The 25,680-nt window shown below is 48.4% G+C and overlaps 1 protein-coding gene and 1 non-coding gene across 2 annotated transcripts; both read left to right on the top strand.

The window, feature by feature from the left end:
- On the top strand, positions 1 to 24,541 carry LOC149338884 (uncharacterized). Its single transcript, XM_089550823.1, has 4 exons — positions 1 to 195; positions 15,597 to 15,904; positions 21,197 to 21,545; positions 24,449 to 24,541. Exons 1-4 carry the CDS (start codon positions 1 to 3, stop codon positions 24,539 to 24,541), a joined length of 945 nt encoding a protein of 314 aa, XP_089406949.1.
- On the top strand, positions 7,230 to 7,313 carry TRNAL-CAG (transfer RNA leucine (anticodon CAG)). The gene has a single exon. It is a non-coding gene; the product is annotated as a tRNA-Leu (tRNA).
- Positions 24,542 to 25,680: the final 1,139 nt, after the last annotated feature.

The raw sequence follows: 25,680 nt of genomic DNA on the forward strand, positions 1-25,680 counted from the left end.
ATGACGGCTTCCTCTGCAGCCTCTGGAGAGGTGTCTGTGGGGAGAGGAAGTGTGAGGAGGGTGGATGAAGAGGAGTCCACCACAGCCTGCTCTCGCTTTATCACCCGTGCAGGCAGCGTCCTCCCATACGGCGTTCGGCTCGGAGCCGTACGCTCGATGGAGCGCCTTCGCAAGGGCTCTGCGGCGCTGCTCATGGTGGGACGGTGGTGGTGGTGGTGAAAATTTTTTAATAAACAAAAGGAGAGTTTGCAGACCAAAAATGGCCCTTTAAATAGGTGGAGTCCTTAGTCCGGGACCCCGCTGGACGAGGCCGCTACTCGCGCCCGTTGGACTAGAGCCCTTTGAGACTCCAGCCCCGATCAGTTGAGCAGGGCTGCCTCCCATGCCTCTCGGGAAGGGGAAGGATTGGGGGGAAGGGAAGGATTCTTTTGACAGGCTCAAACCATGTGGAAGGTATCGGAAACTTCCCCACAGTGAGGGCAGCGCCCATCAATTTTGGGGTCGAAATGTTTCACTATTGCAGGACACAACAGAGTGTTGGTCTGCAAGCGCCTCAGAGTTTGCTCATCAGCTTTACTCAGGCCCTTAGCAGGGACCGGGAAAAGCCGATGGCGTTCGCAATAGTCGTCCAGAATTTCTCTGAACCGCAGAAGCGGTTGCACAATCTCCGAGCCGGAAGAGCCTGGGTGAGGTGCCCGGTAGGTAAGCGCTCGGGCAGCCGCGTCCGCAGCCTCATTACCTCTAACGTCCTGATGGCCTGGAGTCCAAACTATGCGTTTGGGCGAAGGGTCCGATTCCGTCACTGCGCGCTTTAATATACTGTAAGCTAAAGGTGAAATCTCGTCAGCCAGGTAGTGTTGACAGGCTCGACGCGAATCTGTCACGATTACCTTCGAATTCAAGTCCGAGGCGGCTAGCGCAATGGCTACTTCCTCAGCCTGTGCTGAATTTCGAGCTCGAAAGGACAGCCCGTTAACGCATTGATCCTGGTGAACTACTGCGGCCGTGTAGAATCCATTGGGCGACGGCCCTGCCACGTCAACGTAGTATACACCCTGTTTGGATCCGTGTTGGTGTTCGAGGGCCCGAGCGCGCGCCTCTCGTCTGCCTTCGTGTGTATGTGTGTCCATGTTGCGCGGGAGTGGAGGGACCCAGAGCTTGTGACGCCATAGCTCCGGAATCCGACACGTCTCATCTGGAGTGCACTCGTGTTGGATGTGCAAGCGGTCTAGCAGGCGGCGCCCGGATGCCGTCTGCGAGAGTCGCGTATATTGGTTCACGAGGTGGGCCTCCCGTAACTCCTGGTAGGAGTTGATCACCCCCAACGCCGACAACTTAGCATTGGAGGTGGCCACTGGGAGGCCCAGTGCTCGCTTTGTAGCCTTTCTAACGATGGTGTCTATTCTTATTTCTTGTTGTTTCGTAGTTCGAAGGTAGGGAGCGGAGTAGAGGATCCTGCTGGTCAGGAAGGCATGGGCGAGCCGAAGTGCGTCCCTGCCTCGCAACCCGCCGCGCTTGTTAGAAACGCGATGGATCATGCGTCCGACCTGTTCGCCTACGCGCTTGAGTTTGGCAATAGTGGATTCCGGGCTGAGCCTGTTATGGATGAACAGACCTAGTATGCGGAGCTCCCCGACCTCTTTGACAGGGCCTCCCGTCAGAGAGATTTGCAAACTCGTGTTGTCTTTAGGATCGGATCTGATGTGCAGAAGTTCCGATTTTGCGGGAGCACATTGGAGACCACAGCCGATAGCGTAGCTATCGGTTATGGTGGCGGCCCGCTGAAGGCGGTCCTCCATTTCCCCAAGGCTCCCTTCGGTAGTCCAAATTGTTATGTCATCCGCGTATAGTGCGTGATGAATGCCTTCCACCCGGGCCAATTGGTGGGGAAGCTGCATAATGGCAATGTTGAAAAGAAGTGGCGATAAGGCCGCCCCTTGGGGTGTACCACGTGTACCCATCGTGTATGGTCCGTATTCGTCATCCTCAATCTTGAGGAAGGCCTGACGCTTCGAGAGAAAGTCTCTTACATATGTGAATGCCTTACGCCCACAATCAGTGGTACTCAAGTTAGCCAAGATGCTGCTATGACGAACATTGTCAAAGGCCCCCTTAAGATCGAGGGCAAGGATGGCCTTGTCGTTGTGGCGCATGGCAGTTGGTCGTATTATGTAGCGGTGTAACTGGAGGAGGACGTCCTGCGCAGACATATGCGGTCGGAACCCGAACATAGTGTCTGCAAAGAGGCCCTTGGTCTCTATGTGTGGAGAGAGGCGATCCCTAACCATCGTCTCCATAAGCTTGCCCACACAAGAGGTTAGAGAGATGGGCCTCAGGTTGTCAGTATTCACTGCCTTGCCTGGCTTAGGGATGAAAGTGACCAAGGAGGTCTTCCATTCGGGAGGGAGTGGACGCCCGTCCCAAATCTGGTTAATGTACACTAGCAGGTGGAGGTAGGCCGAATCTGGGAGGTTGGCCAACAGATTGACTGTTATGCGATCCCTACCCGGAGCCGTACCTCGCCGCATTTTAGCTAAAGCCGCCTTAAGGTCGTGTAACTCAAAAGGGGCATCAATGTCGGGATTCGGCTTTCCCGCGTACTCGTACTCGGGCCCAACTGGGTCCTCTATGCGGCAGAGGTATCTGTCGCACAGGGTGTCTGCGAGTTGAGCCGTCGTACCTTGGTACCCGTGCAAAGCCCGCCGGAGCTGTCTTTGCGTCTCCCCTCTCATTTTAGTGGGGTCGATGAGACTGCGAAAGAAGCGCCATGTTCCTCTCGAGCTCATCTGACGCGCTGCCGAATTACACTTCTCTATCCAGTTTGAATCGGTGAGCTGGGCAGCATACGCCGCAGCCTGCTCCGTGAGGTCGACAATGCGAGCCTTAAGTTTGCGATTCAGCTTTTGCTTCTTCCACCGTTTGGTAAGACTCCGGCGAGCCTCCCACAAGTGCAGGAGGTGATTGTCCACTGCAGCGATCTCTTCAGTGGTCTGAAGTGTCGTGACGTGTTGTCTTTGTATTGTGTCTAATTGCTTTGCCCACTCCGCATATCCGCCGGAAAAGAGCACGGGAGGTATCTCTTTTCTTCGAAACTTATGCCAATCGGTGAATTTAGTGTGGCCCCACTTTTTGCGAGCCGCCTTCGCCAGAAGAGTAACCCGGAGAAGGCAGTGATCGCTACCAAGAGTCTCTCCCAGGTTCTCCCAGGTAGCATCTCTGGTGTTCGTAACGAGAGTCAGGTCAGGGCATGTGTCTCGCGTAACCGAGTTGCCCACACGTGTGGGACAACACGGATCCGTGAGGAGTGCAAGATGAAGTGTGGAGATGAGCTCCGCCAGCTTGCGTCCTCTGGCCTTCTCAAAGTGGTAGCCCCAATGTAGGCTTGGAGCATTGAAGTCCCCAACGGTTTAGGGGTCGTGGGATGGCGAGGAAGGTTGCGTCGTTGGCCGGTATTATGATTCCGAGGGAGTCTAGGATATACCGGCCTGTGGAGGTTTGAATGCCTCTTGGGTTCATTGGTAAGATATTTAATTCATATATCAACCTTGTTAAAAGAGCGTTTTATTAGTGGACCGCAGAAAACAAGCTGGCAAAGCAAGTAGTGATGTTAACCACACTGATTTCGTATCAAGAACGGAGCACTCTCTCCAACTACTACAAACTACTGGCAGCCTCTAACTGCTAACCTCAGGCTCCGCGGTGAGCGAGGCTAACATAGCGACTAATGCTTATCAGTTGCTCTAAACATTTCATTTGCCCTACGGATAAAAGTCCCGGCAGCTTGTTGAGTTCTAGTTCCTGGCATTGGTCTTAAACAGCAGACGTAAGCCCAGTGCCACTAGGACCAGCGGAAATCAGAGATTAGTATATTGTGATGAACGCTATGTCCAGACGAAGACAAATCCCTTGCCGAAACGCTGGATGGCGGACCGGTGCTTCCCCAGGGGTAGGAAACTCCTGCTAGTTTCTGTTTGAAATACTTCAGCACACCCTTGTGACTGGAGGGGAACTGGTGGCTAAAAATGAACAATTCATGTGCCTGCAATCCAAGCCACGGACAGCAGAGGTTGTCGAGTTGCCTGAGGCACCGGAAAACGAAGTGGCTTTACTTTTGCTGGGAGCGGTTCAAATCCCATTGGGGCATGAAGCTTTTTTTTTCTTCTCGATACCGTTGCCATGACTGCGCTACGACGCTCCAGCTGGTGCTCCAATGGTGTCTGCTGCAGTTTTCTACTCCAGCCTCCGCCCCTCCCCCCTTCCCCCTTCCAATCGTTTTTCTTCAATGTTGACAGGTCGGCAAGAGTAAAAGACAGAAAAAAAGAATTTGATTGATTTATTGACTGATTGTAATCCATTCGTTTTTCCCTTTTTGACTTCTGCATTGGTTAGTGGGAACTTATAATGCGGCAGTGAAGAAGGAAAAACGCAGTGTCCTGCACTTTCGGAGATGGCAGTAGCGAGAGCGAAAACCAGAATTAGAAGAGCGTGCCCATGACGAACCTGCGACTAGTTGTAAGAAGCAGCTAGGTTACGAACTGCTCTCCGCCACCACCGCTGCCGGAGTGATTAGTGGAAAGCGTAACAGGAGCGGCACGAATCGCTCCTATGATAACAGCCTGGAAACTCAATGTTGCTTGTGGAATGGCATGCCGCGTAGCTTGTCTGGATGGTTTGGTTTATTGGGGTTTAACTTCCCAAAGCGACTGAGGCTATGAGGGACGCCGTAGTGAAGGGCTCCGGAAATCTCGACCACCTGGGGTTCTTTAACCTGCATTGACATCGCACAGTACACGGGCCTCTAGAATTTCGCCTCCATCGAAATTCAGCCGCCGCGGCCGGGATCGAACCCGCGTCTTTCGGGCCAGCAGCCGAGCGCCGTAACCACTGAGCCACAGCGGTGGGGCTAGTCTAGATGGGTACAAAGAAAATATGTTGTTGCTTCGGGTCTAAGGGTATCAAAATCACATCTCTCTTAGTTTTGTCGGCTGAATCTAGAGGTTTCTGTACGCACGAAAGAGTTACCTTTGAAGCAACGAAAAACTGCGAAACTGTGGTTCCGACAGTTTTTATTCCATAATGCTGCAGAAACTTGTTACAATAGGGAATTACTGCCGTCTTCTTCAAATTATAGTTTTAGATACACAAAGAAAAACAAAACACGACCAAGAAGGGAATGCATGTACAAGGATCGAAACTCGCTCACAACACTTTTTTTTTTCCTTAAAAAGATGAAAAAAAATTGTGCGGGTGCTTAGGTTACCTTACGAGTGGAATGCGACAGTATTAGAAGTAATGTTGCATCTCCATGAGTGGTGTTTCAAGGAAGGCGGCTACTAATTTCCAAAAATAGGGTTCTTGTTGTAAACCGAAGCTTTATGCAGCATAGTAATACTAGCGTTGGCTTACGTCAGCTTAAGGACAACGCAGAGATCAATGGAAAAAATTATAGGTGTATCGTTCAGACAAAGGAAGAGGGCAGAGTTTGTCAGGAAACAAACGCGGGTTAATGCCATTCATTCCGAAAACAAGAGGGAGAAATGGGCTCGTAAAGGCGTGTAATGTGAAGGCAAGATAACCAATGGTCCTTAGGAGTAACGTAATGGATTCCAAAAGAAGGCAAGTGGAGCAGGTGGCGACAGAAAGTTAGATTGGCTGATCAGAGCAAAAACGTGGCGGGTAGGGGGTGGCCGGAACTGGCATAGGACAGGGTTAATTGGAGAGATACGGAAAAGATCTTCGCCCCACAGGGGGCGTAGTCAGGCAGATGTTGATAATTGTTATTGAAGTTTACCGCTTTACCGTCCTCGCTCGGGTTCCGTCTTCGCACGGGTGGGCCCAATGGGTTTTTGGGTCTCGAGTGTCGTATCCGGAGCCGGGACAGTCTGACCAGGACTCCGAGCTGGGACATCCGCTGCTCGTGGAGCCGGAGCACCCTCGGGTCCGAAAGCTAGAACGGTCCCGCGTCCCGGAGCTCGAACGACCCCGTGTTGCTCGAGATACACACACACGCACCTGAAGATACCGCACACGTGACGTCACAGGCACCGCGATGATGCACCGTGCTACTGACTACACCAATAACATGACAAAAGATGCCCATAATGGCCGCCGCCTCGCGCGAGCGGAGGCCATTTCCAAGCAGTATGGTGCTCGACCAGGGGTATTTTACACGGAAGCGGCAGGTCCACACCATGGGGGTTGGTACACGGCTGCCGTTGTCCACCAAAACAACCCAGTTCAGGGCCTCACCTTCCGTGCCCCCAACATTACATTCGCGGAAGAAGTTGCTATCGCACTTGCAGCTGCGGATCCAGCGTCCCGAGTCATTATCACCGACTCAAGAGAAGCTTGCCGCAATTTTGAACAGGGCCAAATTCCAGATCGTGCTTTCCAAATTTTACACAGATGTGAGTACCGGGATTTCCCAACTCGGCGCACCATCATCTGGGCCCCAGCACATGCGGGGATAGAGGGAAATAAGGTAGCGGACACTACCGCCCGCGCGCTTAACCACCGGGCATCACCTCTTTCGCCGCCTGATCCGGCTACTGATTTTAATCCGGCTATTACTTTTCGGGAGATCTCTCTCCTGTATCAAAACACTCACGGCCGATACCCACCCCCCTGTAAAGGCCTCAATAAGGCAGAGGAGCGTTGGCTACTTCGCCTCTACACCAACACGGTACTGTGCCCGGCAGTGCTCAAACATTTCAATTCGGCTTTTTCGGGCGAGTGTCCACACTGTGGGGAAGTGTTTGCGGACACATATCACATGGTGTGGGCATGCCCTGCCAATCCTGCTTTCCCACCCCACCCCCACCCCACCCGAGAGGACTGGGAGGCTGCCCTGCTCGGCTGCTCAACTTTCCAGGACCAACAAGCCCTGGTGACAAGAGCCCGGGCCGCAGCGGAGGCCACAGGGGTCCCGGACTAGGGATCCCTCCTAGTGATTGTGATGGCCGGGCCCTTCAGGCACGGTCCAAGCAATACCTCTGTATATAGTATAAATAAATGTTTTACACCACCACCACCACCACCGTACATGTCACAGCAGGCGGTCATGTGTGGAATACACGAACGCGCTTACTGCCTTTCCTTCATTAGAGCAGCCAGCATTACGTTCGAGTTAGCAGTCTGTTTATTCCTGCAGTGACTATTCAGCCAGGCAACCGTATTCTTTGAAAGACCACAACCTTGACATAGTGCCAAATTTCCGCGCCCTCCGTGCTGTCAGGATGGCCGAGCGGTCCAAGGCGCTGCGTTCAGGTCGCAGTCCGGTCTTCCGGGCGTGGGTTCGAATCCCACTTCTGACATATTTTTTTTATTTGCCTGCATTTAATATTTTCCGCAACGCTACTTCATCGCAATAGCAACATTAGAAAAGCGCTCCCATATTCCACGCCATTTGCTGTGGCGAGGAGGAGAAGCGATAGCGTTCACTGCACGCTGAATGTAGTATTCTGCGATTTTCCATTCTCCACTTCAATTTATAAAGTCTTAGATTGTTTTACAGATGCGTCTCTCGCATGCGACCTGCTCTGAAATGGTAACACATGTGTTGTGAGTTCATTGTCTCCTCTTACCTAAGCCGTGAAAGATCAAAATTAAGGCACATACAAGCGATTCGTTTCTGAAAGAGGTCTCAGTTGCTGCTTCGTGGCTTTTATGAATACCGCTCTTCAAACAGAAAGGCGCTCGCGATATCATATGACATGTTAGCAAATGACTCTTAGATTTATTTGCAAAATATTTCATTCATGTGTCAACCTTGTTAAAATGGTGGTATATGAGCACACCTCAGAAAACAAGCTGGCAAATCATGTAGTGAGAACAACACTCACTTAGCATCAAGGAAGGTGCTGTCAGGAGCTTGAGCACTCTTACCAGCTACTGCTAACCTCTATTAACTGCTAGTAACACCTTACTGCTAATCTCAGGCGCCACGATGAGCGAGGCTAACATCGCGACTAAGGCTAATCATTTACTGTAAACATTTCAATTGCCCAACGATAGAAGCCTCCGCAGCTAGTTGAGTTTCAGTTCCTGGCATTGGTTTTACTCTGCAGGCATTAGTCTAGAGCCAATTGGACCAGCACAAAATGAGCAATAGGCAAATGAAATCAGTAATCAAAAAGAGACACAAGTGTGGAAACTCAAGCAGGGAAATATACGTGTTAAGCAATAGAAATGGCAGTGCTAAACATGCTGCGCGGTGCGTGCTTATAAAGAGACGACCTTGATCTCACAGTGCCGACAGTCGGAGCCAAAGAATATACGCTGCTGTAGGAGAGAAAACATTACATCCACTAAGCACGAATATTGTAAGAAACATAATTTGCGCAGACGCGTACCGGCGCGAAAAGACGGAGACAAACACACACAAGACAGGACTTTCGCCAACTTTCGTGTTAATTGTTCGGAAAAGCTAGTTCATAACCACGCGAGCCAAAGATACAAGCAAAACGGTACAAGAAAAAAAGATAAAAAGTGGCTTAAGAAAAGATATACTTGCCAAAACAACAGAAGCAGTACAACGTTTGCAATGATCCACTAAAAAAACTAATCTTCTTCTGGCAGCGAACCAGATGGCTTACTCACGCAGATAGGCCCTCTTTGCTGGATGTAATATGCTTCAATTATTTGATGTTCTAATCTGTCTTTGTACCTCGCAATGAATCATGTGTTTTCAAAACACGGACAGCATTTGCATCTTTTGCTGTTAGTGGCCGTATGACTGCCGTAATCATTTTTTATCGTTATCTTGTGCTGCCTGACTCTTTCGTTGAGGCACTGAGCAGTCCGGCCGATATATTTGTGGCCGCAGCTTAGAAGTACCACGCACACAATATCAGCTGTGCACTCAGTGGCGAGAATGTGGTGATCCTTTTTGCATTGCTTAACACGGCTTTCTTTTTTAAAGGTGCAAATACGCGACAGCTTGCACAAAACAGATAGCAGTGCTCGGCTGCTGTCCCGAAAGACGCGGGTTCGATCCCGGCCGCGGCGGTTGAATTTCTTTGGAGGAGAAATTCGAGGCCCGTGTACTGTGCGATGTCAGTGCACGTTAAAGAACCCCAGGTGGTCGAAATTTCCGGAGCCCTCCACTACGGCGTCTCTCATAGCCTTAGTTGCTTTGGGACGTTAAACCCAATAAAACAAACCAACCAACGAAAACAGATAGCACTGCATCGATTTTATATTTCTTGGCCAATTTCTTCAAATTGTGCGATAGCCGATGAATACACGAAATCACAACTATCGGTTGTTTTTGATTTTCTGTGTTCTTTTGACCGTGATCACACTTCAACGTTGGCTTGCGCTTCTTGAGAAGGTTCTCACAAATACTTGTGATAAGGTGTTTTGGGTACCCAGCTTGGTGAAGGCGTTTTGTTTGCGCATCAAAGCTGTGTGCCATCTCATAATCACAAGATTTTTTCAGGACTGCATTCAGACATCTCGCAAAGATTCCTCGCTTGACTAGCTTGGAATGTGCGCATGATCTGGGGTTTAGAACCGACATACATGGCCATCCTGCTTAAGAAGAAGTTGCAAATCAAGAAACTGCAGGCTATGATTGTGGGGAACTTCTTTCCTGAAAAAAATACAATTAGATTCGCTGCTGCAATTGGTGACTATGTTTTTAGGAATGGTTCTTATTTTCGAACATACATGATTGTTGAGCACAATTAGATAGTGATCTACTTACCTGAATATCATACCAACTTTTGAGATCAATCAAAGGTGGTCATTAACACGTTTGTCAACACACGATAAAAATATGTCACTGAAAATAGGGGCAAGAGACTACCCAATGCAAACGGCATGACTCTGAACATAAAACTGATGGTTGAATAAAACGAGAGTCGATGAAAGGTAAAATTCTAAAAGTGTTAAAATGTCATCACAGCTAATGCCTGTTTCATCCTGAAAAAGCAGTCCACTTTTGCGAATTTGTGTTGCTTTTGTCTCCGTCTTTTCGCGCCAGTACGCTTTTGAGTAAATTATGCTACGCTACAACCAAATAACTCAAACGAAAGACGTGCTGCAACAATGCAAACGTACGCTTAGGGTACAGAACAGTTGTATCCGTGAAGTATATAGATCAAGAGTCAGCAGACTGTTCCAGTGCACACATACGCCTCTGAGCAAAAAACCACTCAAAGTACGTTCAGATAAAAATGCACGCTTCTGAAAGATTTATTTGCAAGAGCATGTTTCATGCCGCTATTAGAAATTTAAATACACTGAATGTGAAGCCATCCCAGAATTCTCACCAGCTATGTTCTTGGCCGCTTCTAGCTGCCTTTTCAATGATTCATTCTCATTTTTCAGCCAGGCAATTTCTGCTTGCTGTTCCCCAAGCTGCTGCGCAGCTGATCTGCAGCATGTGTATTCCGGAAATCATTAAACAGCATGAGAATTATTGAAATTTAGACCGGTATAAAAGTTGAAGCATACCCTTGTGTACTTTCAACCACTCCTGTTTGTAGCGTAGATGCCAGATGTCTTCAATATTGAACGAAAGTTTTGTTTTTGTTATGCTTGCACCAATTTACTGTATGGCCACTTATAACTGAATAGCACTCATTTCAGGTGTTTTAATGTCACACAAAAAGCATACCGCGATAACTACTGTGAGCTTTTTAAAAGAGGGAGATAAATACGTTTTCCCCGCTTAACCGCGCCTGACCCAATTGAAAACCGCCTGGACCCCACCTCATGATCGCGTACGCTACCGAGCGCACACCGACCACGGCGGGCCTTCCTGTGTGGGAACAAAGGATTGACACTCTGGCTGACACAAACAAGGCATTTATTGCTACAACGAAAATAACGCCCGTTACCAACAAACTACGCCAGTTACCAACACGAGCACGGTTACGAGCGAATGTTCGCCCACGCTAAGGCAGGGGCTACTCCACGGTTGGGCGGGAGGAGATTCTGGAGAGCGTTCCTTCCCACGAGGCTTCGCCATTCACTTCGCCGGCGAAGAGCGGAGCGTCGCGCGTGAACGTCAGCGCGCGTCCCCGTTCCCGAGCCGAAGAGGACCGTCTCCCCAGCGGGCGCAGCAATTACGCCATCCGTGGTGCTTGTGTTCCGGCGACACCGGCGCCCTCCCTTGTTAGTTAAGGTAACTAAATAGGCTTGGAAGGGTGCATCGCGGAGAAGCCAACCACAGGGAGCAGGGACGCGTCTCCATATCCCCCCCCCCCCCCCCTTCGCCTTAAATAGACCCACGTGCCTGCAAGTACATGCTATGCAGGCTTCTCGTGGTCTTCATGTCCTTGAGGCAGGTGTTACAGGTCTTGTCTTGCACAAATTAATCCATGCCACTCAGTCACCTTTATCGCACCTGCAACGACCCTCTTATTCATCAACGAGATCGCACAATAACCTCAGCTACACGCGCATTTATGGCAGTACTCACGCCTTTAACTTTTCTCCGCTCCCACGTGCTATATGTCTATGGAATGATCTTCCACACTGCATTGCATCGCAGCGCAACCACGGCACGTTTCATAATCATCTGGTCAAACATTATATCGATAACACCTAGCAGGTCTTCTCTGCCCGAGTCATGCCTGTTTTTTTTTTTTTTGTCACACCCTGTTTATCAGCCCATTTGCCTTCCTGTGTATTTGCTCATGCTCTTTTTGTTTGCGTTACTATTATGTCGTATTTATATTCTATTTTTTATCCAATGTTTTTCTGCATGTATTTTGTACTGTCGTGATAATTTGTAATCAACTTTTAGAACGTAAAAGTGTTTGTTTCTACGCATTTTTGTTTTTTTCCATCTACTGTTGCACATATTTATTGCTCCCCCCTTACACAATGCCTCCCTGGAGGCCTGTAAGGTATCTGTAAATAAATAGATAAATAAATAAACTACCGCTGTTACTTTTATTACTCCCCGCCGCGATGGCTCAGTTGTTACGGCGCTCGGCTGCTGTACAAAAATATGTAGAACTTTTCGGCTACTTTAACTATCTTTTTTCTGTTGCTAATGACATCACCCTGTTTGTCCCTTAACGCACATATCTGATTTTTGCCTGTGCCTAGTTTCCATTTTACCGCTTTTAGGCTACCTCTGTTTTTTACAGCATGCTCGATTCTATCCATATTAAACTTTCTTACCTCAATTAACCTGCGCTTATTGATTAACTTTTATAGCTCTGCCAGTTATACTCTGTTAGTTGGGATTTGTTTCTTTCAATCTTTGACGTGTCTCAATGAGATCTTTGGTCTCCTCTTCGGAATCGTAGAAAGCATCTATAAAGACGTGGAATTTTGAATGAGCAAAACGAAAACATTGGGCGCTGTACAGATGGGTGACTTCCATGTCAAGGTAGGAAAGAAGCAGGCTGGAGACCAAGCATTAGGAGACATGGCAGAGGCTCCAAGAATAGCAGGTTGGAGCTATTAGTACAGTTCACAGAAATGAATAATTTACGGCCATATAATGTTTTCATATTAACAGAGGCAAGCAGCATCCTTTCCGTGAACGGTGACACCACGTAGACTTGCCAGAGGCCCGGCATAACAGCGTCTGTAACACAGCTATGCGCGAGCTGCCGCTGCTGCCTAGTAGGTACTCGTGACAAGTGCACTGCTGCCCTTGCGCTGGCCTAGGCTCCCCGTGCGTCGTTCCTGCTTTCCCTGGGCCTATCGCGGCACAAAAGATAGGTTAGCTTTTACGACACGAAGAGTAACTGTCCATTTTATGAAAGTAGTTTCAAAAAGCAATTTCTTGCTTCTCATATTAAGTTAGCGTTTAAAATTAATTCACGGATTGGGAAACTGCTAGACCAGGAGTGCAATTCATTACGTCAAAAATTTCAGCAAAAGTATTAAAACTACTAGGATGGAATGGCATTCAATTAACTACTCCATGTCTGCTTTAAAAGCTACGTGCTGTGCTCGGAACATGCTGATAGTCGTGTTGTTCTGCGACATGGTGCAGGTGAAGTCATCTGTTATGCGTCTCAACCTACGGCCTGTTATACGGGACTCCAATCTCCAGTACTTCGGTTACATTACAATACACAGTTACAGAAGGAAGGCATTTGGTGAGCACTGATAAGGTTAAGCCACAAAAGTGATAATATCAGGGGGATATGATGCATTTTTCCAAATTAACCTCTCTTCGCAAGCGCCACGCCATGTTCAAATCAAAGGCTTGTTCGCACTGTCATGAGGGATGATGCAGGTGAGGTCTTCTGCTATCCGGTTCAACCCATAGCGTGTCGACCTTCAGTTCTGTAATCTTACCCAGTCGAAAAAGCGAGCATTCGATGAGAACAAATAATGACAAACCCCGAGAGCGATAAATATAAATCAGGTGGAGTTCTATGCTTTCCTTTCTAAATAACCGTCTCTCTGTAAAATCTGCATGCAACGCTGAGGCCTTGCGGATGATCGCGCCTTTATGCGGGATATTGCAGATGCGGTCCAATCAGTATCGGCCACAAGCTACTCTATCATGCCGGATTTGATTATCGTAACCTCCCGTTATGTGACCTCAACCAGGTAAAAAAGTTAGGTGTTTGATGAGAACGGATAAGAGCTCCATTAGCATCAACCCCAGGCGGCTACTCTTGGCATAACATTGTAGTCAGATTGATATGATGCTGCTTTATAGAGTTCTATAAATACTTCTTCTATAAATACAAAAAATTCTGTAAAAAACAAGGTTCTATAAATAGAACATCGGTGCACTGTAATAAATAACATGCCTGGAAAAGTGTTTTGTTTTAATAGATAAGCCTCCGTTTCTTTCGCGCAGCCTGCAGTGGGAATCCTCAATTTATTCCTCTTTTGCTACCCTTTTTACGCTAAAATCAGAGGCAACTATTTACAACGCTTCTTAGGCGCGCGTTTTGGTTTAGGCATCATGCTCAGATGGTTATTGACGAAAATCACCATGTAGGTGTTTCTGGGGAAAACTGTTACGCATACGCAGACATTCTGGCGATATGCCTTTTGGACGTCTGAATTGGAAATTAGGCTACTGCAATGCATCTGTGGAGCCACTTAGTTTAAAAATATAACGGGAGGTTAAGATGGCCAAATGAGACCGGAATAGTTTCCTTTTTATTTCTTCCATGCTTGATGGGTTTTTATGCAAGAAAGGTTCAAGGTTGTCAATAAAAATATTCACACTACGACATAAGAGTGTCTCCTGTGGCGGTATGCCCCTACAGATCAGAGCGCAGGATTAAAATCGCTTTCCTCCCTCCAGGTGGCGCAACTGTGAGAAAAAGAAGCAGCACTGGCGCATCCGGGCGCCGTTTTCCGGGGGCACAGCCGTCTCGAGAACAGCTCTCTAAGCACATCTCTCAGTGCTGGTAGCTGTAGAAGACAGCGCAGAATGGTAAGACTTCTTCGCCGCAATATTCGAGTGGTCGAGACAAAATGCTTGGTCATGTTGCAGAATATGCCTGTATTAATTTGGGCCGTAAGGTACTCCAAATAGAAAGTCTGGCTGCCGCAGCAGCCACCCTGCGGTAGCTCCTTTATCAGTCAATCGTTTCTTCGAAGCGGACTTGCACTAATAGGAATATATTTGGAACTTGCTTCTAGTTGAAGGCCCAGCATAACATGGGCTTGTAGGGTAGCATGTGAACATTTGTCAAACATTCTGCAGTCGTTTGTACCGTCACATTATTGCTTAATGCGCGCAAATGTTTCGTCGCCTTTGATGACGCCACAGTGATTAGACTTATTTGTTAACATTAATTGCAGCTGTTCTCAATGTCTTTACGAAGCAAGAACGGCACCGCCTGGATCCAAATTGCCAGCATAGCTGTGATAAATGGTATCAGCGGGGGTAGACAGTGCGTTATGGAAAGAGGGAAGAGGAGGGATATAAAGGACGTGACATTGCTACGGCAAAGTAACTGCGGCTGTTAGTCAATCTACTTTCTCAATTTGCTGCTATTCGTTGTGACACTATCTGCCACGATGGATCTATCACAGCAGAGTTTGCAAGTGGCAAGTTAAGGGTGCTTGTTGCCTCGAACTACAGAGCTGCTACCATGCACCAGCGTTCTCTCTGAAACTCAGCTCTTATACGTAGCCCTTATTAATTACTGAACGAATGCCGCTTCGAATGTGTCGAAGGTGCACGAGTAATATAAGTTTGGTTGGTTTATTGGGGTTTAACGTCCCAAAGCAACTCAGACTATGAGGGACGCCGTAGTGGAGGGCTCCGGAAATTTAGACCGCCTGGGGTTCTTTAACGTGCTCTCACATCGCTCAGCACACGGGCTTCTAGAATTTTGCCTTCATCGAAATTCAGCCGCTGCGGCCGGGATCGAACCCGCGTCCTTCGGGTCAGCAGCCGAGCGCCGTAACCACTGAGCCATCGCGGCGGGGAGTAATGTAAGTAATAGTGATAGTTGTCACATATTCTGACAGAAGTGGTACCTAGAATTGCTATGGAAGTAGTAGTTTTGCTGCGACTTGATTTAGGCTCCAAGGTCGAAGCTGATTGACGGTATTCGCTAGAGTATGGTAGAACACGATATCTCTATGTCTACCCGATTTGTCTACATAGATGATGCAGCTTTTCATTTCTCTGTTTGCTACTGCAGCAGCAGAACAAGAAGAGCCGCTCCACGGCCTCCGAGCTCGTACCGCTGACTGCTAGAGACGAGGAAGAGATGCCGCTTACCGAGAGCCCGGAAGCCGCCCTTGTCCTAAAGGACGAACCTTCGGCTACGGGCGCCATCTATGGGGATCGGCGAGCTGATTCGCCGGAGGTGATTTCCAACAAGCTTGAGGAAAGGAGAAGTCAGCTTTCGCGCACTTTTTCATCGCCCAGTCTGAGCCCGGACGACTGCACGCACGCGTTCTCGCGCAGTACGAGTGGACTTTCAGCAAATCCGAAGCGGCGGCGCTGGTGAGTCGGGATCCAAGCGAAATATATTGATTTGAATTATTTTTAGGCCCTACGTTAAGTAGATTAAAGATGAATGGGAGCCTTGCATTCGCTTTAGCGAATTTAAAGTATCTAATGAGACAACACGCCGGAAGCCGATAGTCATAGCAACGAAGCAGCATAGTGGATGTGTTTTTTTGTCAATTTGTTGTGCTGACTAATTAGAAATTAATAGTGGGATGATTTGATGCCGTAAAGACAATGGATAGCAAAGCAGAACAAAAAACAACCATGGGGCTCCCATAGGGTCCGAATCCACGACGTGCAAATTTCCGTCTGGTGCTCTACGAACCGAACTACGGCGACGACTGTTCAATATTCTGCTGGCGGGGGTATTTACACGTAGAATAATCGAACTTTGAGAGTGTTCATCAGCGCCACTCTCGTCTATGAGGGAGGGTGTAGTGCATCCTGTATTAACGAACACCTATTTTGCCTTTCCTTTCTGCTGAATAGCTTAACGACTGCCTCGAATCTGGCAGCCTTGACGGCACTGCTTCGGTCCTCGAATTTTTAATAAAGTATCTTTCAAATAATTACAGTATTATTATCGCATTGATTAACGCCACATTATTTTCAAAAAATCCAACATGCTTCTTACTTTCGGTGACTGCTGGCTTCCGTCATGTATGTCGTAACGAGTCCCTCTTTTTCCCATGCCTTGTGTGCTCAGTACTTAACGAGGGCCTCTATTCTGGCATTCTTGATGCCAAAGGTATGAGAAGGTGGTTCTCGCACAGCTTCCGCCCTTACCGGTCGATCACCCGCCTACGTGGCACTCGCGATATTACAGGGCGTACTATGTCCGCCGCTATGAAAGCCTGTGGCGTTGGTGAACATTCTCAAGGTTCGGTTAAACCGCACGTAAATACCCCCGAAAGCAGAAAATTGGGCAGTCGTCGCCGTAGTTCGGTGGGTAGAGTACTGGACGCTAAATTCCGAGGTCGTGGTTTCTGAGGCCACCGGCGAAATGTGGTTGTTTTTTCTTGTGCTTTGTTTTCACTTTTTTATAAGGTATCAAATACTTACGCCATATATTTTTAATTAATCAGCACAACAAGTTGAAAAAAATAACATCCTCTATTCTTGTTTGCGGTGACTATTTGCTTTCGTCATGTATGTCGTAACGAGCCCCTGTTTTCCCATCCGTTGTCTGCTCATGAGACAAGTACTTATTTTAAAACACAAAGAACATGGTTTCAAGAACATGGTTTGCTTAAAAATAATAGAGAAAGAAAACATAAGCAATTTTATTTGTGCCTAAGAACAAACGCTTGGCCTCTAGTCGTGAGCTAAAATTGGGACGAAATGAAATAGATATCGTTAAAGAACATAAAATACTTGGTGTCATATTCTCTAGTACGATGACATATTGCAGTCATCTTGAGCAAATGGCTAAAAAGCTCTCATCTGCTGTAGGTGCCTTATTTCGAACCCGTGACCTCCTCCCGATGTCCATTAGACTACAAGTTTACCACGCACTGTTCCGTTCACACCTTAACTATTGCACACTAGTATGGGGAACGACTACAAAAAAAAAAAACGTCGGTACACTTCTTCGTCTAGAAAAAAAAGCCACGCGTTGCATAAACAATGTGCCATATTACATCCTTCAGCCGCGCTATTTCGTCAGCATCATGTCATTAATATTGAGTCTCTTTATAATTACCGCCTCCTCTACCACTTTTATTTTGCTAACGAAATGTATAAAGAATTCCTTCTCTCACTCTCAGGTGCAACGTTGCGCTGTAATATTTCGAAAACACGTGCCCCTGAAAAATGGTTGATTCCACACCACCGTGCTAATTACCTTCTCCAGTCATTAAGCTATACAGTGCCAGTGTTACTAAATCAGATCAGTCTATCTAGTTTTAATAACGCTCGAATAACCCGTAAGATTTTGCGTTCAATGTTTCTGGAGTGACCCGTGTTTGCTGTTTCTGGCGTAAAATGGTAACTTCCTCAATAAAAACATACACATGGTAGTTTAACCTCTCATATGTGCAATTATCGTTTTTTTTTGCAGTTTTATGTGCATGTTAACCCTGGCTTTTGTATAACATCTCAATATCTTTTTTGATTAATTTACTTCACCTCTTATTTTTGTAAATCTGTGATAAAATGTGACCGTGATAAAATGTGTGTGACCGTGTGTAATAGCAATCGGTATCTTGTGTGTAATTTTTATTGTACCGCTGTCACTGCTGTCTGCCGCCGGCTTCCAGGCCTCGTCAAGCTGTTACTACAGCTTTTTTCCTGGGAGACCGTCAACATTGTAAAAATGTTGAAAATAAAGGTGATTTGATTTGGTTTGAAAAGAGTAAAAATAGACCATATTAAGAAACCAACCCTGGGTAACACATTGCAAGCAGCCGCATGGCTCACAAAACTGTTAGGCGTCGGCATTTACAAGCTCTGATCGGAAGCCCTACTTTTAGATTTCAAATCAGGAGTGGATAAAAATTGTTACAATGGCAATAAATAATTTTTATAGAATTTTGCTCATTACATCCAAGCAGTGGGCTTTTCGATATGCCTCATTAAAGAGTCTCGACATAACTGAGAGCTGTGCTTTGAACGTACACGAAAAGGCCGACGCATGTTTTTTTTTTCTCTGAGAGCGGGGGGGGGGGGGGGGATATCGGCAGCGAAACGCCGCAAGAGCAGTTGAGCTGTACACCACGACTACCTGCGAATTTCATTGATATCGTGAGGCTACTTTCTTTTCGGTCGCAATTTTTGGCTAAGGTTCTAGCTTTTCCATTGCTTTTATGCAACAGAGTCTTTTTTTGGCCAAAACCTTTTTGAAGCTTGCTCAGATTTTTCAAGGAACCTGAGACAAAAGTGGTCATCAAAATGAAGTGCCTGGAACTCACATTGATATAGGGCGAGGAGGGTGGATACAAGGTGAATTAGGACCTTCTGTGTCTCATTCCACAGTTGCATTCCTGGCCGAAGAAACCTTTAGGCCAGCCGCGGTCGCTTGGTGGCTGTAGTGTTTCGTTGTTTAGCCCAAGGTCGACGTTTTACAACGGCGACATATTGCGAGCACGCCGATGTGTGTGCTTTGCCAGGCATGCATAACATCTTTCAGCAACTAGTAGACGCGCACCTTCAGACGCAGACTTGCCGCGAGCGCAATTGGTAGGCATAAACTCGCTTACCTTCGCATCAAGATTCCTGCTAATCAGTCATCCCTTATCGCCATTCCTCGATACATTCATACCCCCTCGTTGTTAAACCCCTTCCTCAGAACGTTCATCCCCATACCACATCCTTCGTCGCACTGCTCGCGCTATGGCCCTTCGCAAGTATTACGGACAAGCCGAGGACGCCATTTGGGTAGACGCCGCGTGCACAACGCATGAAGCTGTAGCAGTTGGCTACCATCTAGCCCTAGCACAGTTCCTCCCACACCGCCTTCCCTCGGGCTCTACGCCTGAGGAGGCAGAGGAAACCGCCATCGCCCTAGCCTTTCTACATTCCAATGCAAACTACATCTTTAGCGACTGGAAAACGGCTCTGTTCAACGCCGTGAGAGGCAGGATTCAAGCCCCTGCTTGGGAGTTGTTGAACAATCTCGCCAAAAACTTACCACGCAGGGTAGAGCTCCAGTGGGAGCCGGCTCACTCAGGGAATCCAGGAAACGAGCCTGCCGATAAATTGGCCCGGGGTTTGATTTGCCTGGCTCAGCACAGCCTCGATCCGGGATTCTCGAGAGAACGGGCGCACACCTCTGCAGAGCTCACGCAAATGCCCCGCTTGGACCGTCGGTCTTACCCTCCTCCACACCCCTCCCTTACCCACTCCCGACAGATCCTCTGGAGACGCCTCCAGACCCCCTCTCTCTCATCCCCTCAGCTGCTATCTCACTACTGTGGCTCTTCCCCTGCATGCTCCCTGTGCGGCGACCCTCACGCCACACTCTCCCACATCCTTTTCGGCTGCCCTGCTGATCCTCCCCCGCAGGGACAGCCTGCGTTATCAAGTTGGGAGGACTGCGAGGTCGTGCTCTCGTCTCTGGACCCGACATCGGAGCTTGCTGCAGTGATTCGGGGTGCCGAGGTCATGAACAAACACCAAATGAACGTTTCGAAGTACAGTGCGGACCGTGCGGTGGTCCAGGGACCCAAGGGGTGTCAACACACTTGCCTTAATAAAGTTTTTTCTCTCTTTCTCGCCATGGCAGTGAACGTTGAAGAAACTCAGGTGACCGAAATTTATCCGGCGACCTCGAGGACGGCCTCCCAAAGAGATTTTGGACGTTAAACTTAGCATACCTTACCATATCATACCATATTTTACCTTACCACACCATTCCATGCCATATCATTCGTACCCTACTATACCGTAATACCATATCATACGACACCGCATCGTACTATACTCCACCATTCCATTCCTTAGCATGTCATACCATGCCATCCATACCATACCGTAATGCCGTATCATTCTGCTCCGAATCACTCCTTACACCATACCGTCCACACCGTACCGGTTGTTATGGTTTATGGGGTTTAACGTCCAGGGGGACGCTGTAGTGGAGGGCTCCGGAAAATTTCAACCATAGGGGGTTCTTTAGCGTGCACTGACATCGCATAGTACGCGAGCGTTTAAAATTTCGTCTTCATTGAAATGCGACCACCGGGGCCGGGATCTAACCCGCGTATTTCGCGTCAGCAACCCGGCACCATAACCACTGGGCCACCTCGGCAGCTCATCAACACTGTACTATCAGCAAGAAATGAAACGTGAAAGAGAAAACTGACCAACTAACAACAATACAAGAAGCTCTGAGCCAGGAGAAGCTCAATACTAGCACAGGTTATTTTAAGTTCGAAGGCGCGAAAACTGTTCTTCAGAAGTGTTATTTCACCTAGCTTGTATTTCTTTTCTAGGAGCTAATAAGTTGGTGTTTTTGTGTTTCCACCTCAGTTTTCTTTGCGTTTCATTCGTTGCTGACAGTAGCATGCTAATAGCTTAGGTACTGAGAATAGTGCCAAAGCGCATACATGCTATCAGCCAAGAAAATGGATGGAGTGTTGCAAACTACAGCTCATAGTGCCGGAGTCCAACTGTTCTTGTGGGGACAAACTGCGGCTTATGGGCCTTTGAAGCTAGTTTCACGGAGTAAAGGCTGTTACTCTTGTGACCTATTGGTGTAGAAGTATTTACTCTATATAAGGGGTACAACCCATGCCACATTTGTTTCTTTCTGGCTTAGGCTATATCCAGGCCACTGCGTCATCGCAGGTCTCCCATGTGGCTCGTGAGACTGTCTATCCTCATTGTGGCGCTCACAGCAGTCGGCGTCTTGGCCCTGGTGTTCACGCTGCATTCCGGGGAGACAGGCAGCGAGGAAAGCACTGACGGTCGTTACTCGGACATTGGTAAACACGGCACTGCCAGCGACAGGAAAGCTGCAACTCCTGGCCGTGGTACCACAGTTTCAAGTGGAAACCGCCATGACTTGCTGAGGTCCAGAACAGCTGGCCATCCGCAACAAGCAGAAGCGGTGCCTGTATCTATCGCCCACAGCGACGAACAACGCAGGCCTTTGGCCAACGCAAGCGGGCTGGCTAGTTCGCGTGCTCCCATTCCGGTACGTGTTGTCTGGTGGAACGAAGAAGGCTTCGGACTTGGACGACCAGGATATTTTCCATTCTCCGGGCTGGTCCTCGCTTCAAAACAGGATGAAGGTCGCCAGCGGGTTCATTCTGCTCCACTTCAGAACAAGTCAACCCCTGTGGTGAAAAGCGGCATGAATGGTACTTTCACCTCTTCTCCGGATACGACGAGGATGGAAGACAAGTATGCGGAAAAAACATGGTAGCTGAAGGAGGGGAAGCACCGATGAAGAATTCAGCCCTTCGCTTGCTCCCAGATATTTGAGGCGATATGGCTTTGGTTTGAACAAATTGCCGACGCATCAAAAATTTTGCCTGATGAGACTGTGGGCGATAGATAGGCTGGGCATTAGAACTATTTTTCTACCTTATGTCCAACGACAATTTTATAAATAGCAATGTGTTGTAGTTTGTGGCTAAATCTTCTTTCATACACGGACTGCTGCTATTGCTGCCATGCTGACATTCTAAAGCTTTTTGAGCACAAAATAAATTTCAGACTGCTTGCGGAGTTTCATATGCAATGTAAAATAAATGAGGTTCTTGGTTTTGATAAGTGCACTACCTTATTTATATGTGATGGCGCTAGCGTGCATTTCTTTACTCTATGATATAGTGTGTTAAGCGTTTTAAGATTTAAGCAAGTAACAATAGGGTGAGCACGTTCCATAGAAAGCGCGCGGGAGAATGATGACACACTTCCACATTCAACAGCATCAGCAGCTAGGGCATTCCAGTGGCGAGCCGTTATTGGAAAGATTCATTCTTCAAAAATATTTTAAGGCAAAAGCCTTTAATGCCTCATCATTGTCGACAGAAGGTTGTAAGCAGAGGTGTCACGCATTTCTAGTCAGATCAGAAAAAAAATCTTTCTGCACGATAGGATTCTAACCACCATCCTTCCGTTCCGCAGCGGAGCCTGATAATGGCTACGCTACTTCCTGCTAACACATGTAGTGCACACATATGTATGCGAGCTTCCTATCCTGTATTAGCAATTATCTTGCTTAGGTGTGCCAGCTTACTTTTTTTTAGCCAGCCGCGAAGAGGGAGGTATGAGGGCGAGGTAATATCGTTCTCCCTTTTGTGGAGGGCGTTTTGGAGGTCTAGTGGTGCTGATCGTCCTTATAGGTTTCAGTGCATTTTGGCGAAGCAGCTTGAGCCATGACAGCTTCCCTACCTGCCAATATACGCCATACATGGAAAGAAGAATAACGTAGGGATTTGCCGATTCTGAATTTTTGGTTACTCAGTTGTGTTTTCTTGCGCTGTTCCGATTTGTGAGAGTTCAGGAAAGGAGCACCTTATGCTCTCGCCTAAAGCTGGTTGAAGCACGTGAAGATCGGTAATGAACGAAAGAGAAAACCTAGATGGGACACTTAAGCTCCGCCTTAAGGTTATGAAGTGACAGTGTTAACAGGTTCCTTAAGGGGCTTCGGTCCCATTTTGCGTATCACTTCGCAGATAAGGGTGATGTCCACTCTTTCGCCATCACATAACACTTGACCTGTCTCAAAGAGTACAGAGAGATAGTGTTAGAGAATCCTCCCATGCAAGTCCTCCTCCTTTGTCCCCGATGTTCTGGCAGCATGCCCATAAACGCTGACTTGGTGATTCTTAACTGCATTCGTACATCGCCGAGAGTCCTCGTACCACTACTGGCGCCGCAGTTAAGGCATGGGTCAATGCACCGGCAGGTGGCTGGTTCAAACACAGCCACATATGGGGCTTGTGGGACCCACGTTGGCCGGAAACCAATCAATCACATAGCTACCAGCTGCCATGGTGGGCAGTTTTCTCACAGTCCAGCTGGCCGGTTTCCACCTGCTACGGTGGGCAGGTTATGACGATATCACAAGGTCACATAACCTATGGGGCAGATGGGCCACCTGCTTTGGGAATTTTTCGTTCTCGCCGCCGCCGCTGCCGCCGAGGACGACAATGACGACATAGTTTCCGCTGAACAAGACTCATTTTGGTATCGCGTTAAAAGCTAGTATTCGCCCCTATCTCAGCGCAGGAGTCACCACTGTACAGTCGAGTCCACTTATAACAGCCGCACTTATACGAATGCTGTGCAGCCTACCGTCAAAGTTTATATTAGGGCTACGGCACTCCGCCTCAGATAAAACCAACAACCGTGGCCGCACGCCTCGGCTATAAGGAACAACGATCCGGCGCAAACTCGTCTCCGCATTCGGAAAACGCACGCTACCCGATGCGCGGCGAGCAAAGAGCGTGTCGCAGCTAACGTGGGCCCCCCTCCCTTCCCTCCCCCCCCCCCCCTCCTTGAAAAAAAGAAAGCGTCGACCCTCCATAAAGCAATATAAAAGGCGGCATTGACGCTGTATCTGTCCTCGCTTCGGCGAGCGCGGCTTCGGCCGCTTATCTGTTTTTTGAGCAGCGTCCGCTCCGGCGGACACAGTTGTTGCTGCGACGCGCGTCTTTTCTTTCCTCTTTCTCTTTCCTCTGATCTTTTACCTCTCCTCTATCTGCACGTGGCAGCGGTGGTGGCTTGGCTCGACCCAGTGGGCAGGCCCGTGCAATTTCCTTTTCATCCTTCTCTCAGTCACAACAACAGCACTTACCGCCGGACAAGCGCGCGCTCTGGCCGGCACTTCGGATACTGCGGCTCAGTAGCCAAACTAACCATCCCCCCCCCCCCCCACTTCCGTTGGTTTTGAGGAAAGAAAGGAGCATAACTGGCTCCCTGGGTTAGTACGGTTCCCACCTAAATCCCGCTTTCAAGCACGTGGCCGTGGAGTTGTCGTTGTCGTCAAAAACTTATTAACGAACAGGTGAGTTGGGAGTACGGAGGCTCCGGGGCCTCCTCATGCCCCCACTCGACTCAAGCGTTTGTGTTGCTGCGGTCCATTAGGCTGGCAGCCCAGTCAGTAGAGATGGTCTGCACGACAGTGTCCCCGGAGCGCAGCAGGGTTTCGCGCTCCTTCCAAGTATTGAGAAGCTCTAGCCTACGGGGTTAAAGATCCGCCAGGCAAAATTCAAGGGGCACTTTGACTGTCCAATGTGCGTAGAGGCGAAAGCGTTTTCCGTACCTCTTTGACTGCCTCTGATGATGATGATATCTTTATTTTCAACCAGATAAGGAGGCCCCCAAATCCCTGTCCCCAACACGCAGACCTGGGTGACGGGGGCCGGGACCTGTGCGATTAGATGCAGGCGAAGCGGTCTTGATTCCTCGCGGCTTCTTCCGCCAGGCAGATTGCTTGTTGCTGTGGAACAGGGGCCTCGCTCCGCAGCAGCGCTTCCCAGGTTTATCTAGAATTTATATTTGCTTTAGCCACTGGGGAGCTAGCGCATTCCCAGATTTGCGGTCGAGGGTCCCTCTGCCCCACAGCGCTTGCACTGATCGTTTTCTTTGTTATCTCTCTGAACATGATATGCCCCGACCGGGTTTACGAAGTTCCCAGCTTGGAGGCACCGCCAGGCGGTTGCTTCCCTATTGTTTAGACTTTTATCCGGTGGGGGCCACAGTCTCCTCTTTAGTATATAGCTTTGACAATCTCCGTATAATTTTGCAGACGCTCGTCCACGTTCCGGCAGTCGGGCGGCTCCACAGATACCCGGAAGTAGAGAGCTCTGTCTAACTCGTGAACCGCGTCGTTGCCAGGAACGGATGCGTGGGCGGGAGTCTAAATTAGGCTAATATTTATGCTTAGCCGTCTACTGGCCAGAAGCCTTGCCGCTTTCGGCGAGACCCAACCCTTTCCAGAATTATAGATGGCCGTTTTGCTATGGCTAATTATAAAATTGGCTTCCGTTCCAACGCAAGCGAGCGCTATCGCAACTTCTTCAGCTGTTTCCTCGTTGTGGCTTCCAATGGTGGCTGCCGACACGGGGGCACCGCGGCCATCGACCACTGAGGCGACCGCCGCACCCGACTTGCCGCGTCCACGTACGCAACTGACTTGCTGTCCGTCGGATTGAAGCGTCTGATTAGTGCTTCCGCTCTCTTCTCCCTCCTTTCAATGTTGAATATGGGATGCATGTTACGAAGGAGTGGAGGAATGATTAGAATTTCTAGGCAGTTTTGCGAATGCTCGATTTGGCTCGTAGTAAATAAATTGGTAAATTGGTAAATTGTTTTTA

Source organism: Amblyomma mixtum, chromosome 6 (assembly GCF_055824585.1).
Source record: "Amblyomma mixtum isolate Tamu chromosome 6, ASM5582458v1, whole genome shotgun sequence".
Lineage (NCBI taxonomy): Eukaryota > Metazoa > Arthropoda > Arachnida > Ixodida > Ixodidae > Amblyomma > Amblyomma mixtum.

Bases quoted from the DNA above. Each gene is read 5' to 3' on its own strand.
- LOC149338884 (XM_089550823.1), top strand. From the start codon at position 1: ATGACGGCTTCCTCTGCAGCCTCTGGAGAGGTGTCTGTGGGGAGAGGA. The intron at 15,905-21,196 runs GTGAGTCGGGAT...GCGTCATCGCAG, and splicing joins AATCCGAAGCGGCGGCGCTG to GTCTCCCATGTGGCTCGTGA. The intron at 21,546-24,448 runs GTACGTGTTGTC...GCGGTCCATTAG, and splicing joins GTTCGCGTGCTCCCATTCCG to GCTGGCAGCCCAGTCAGTAG.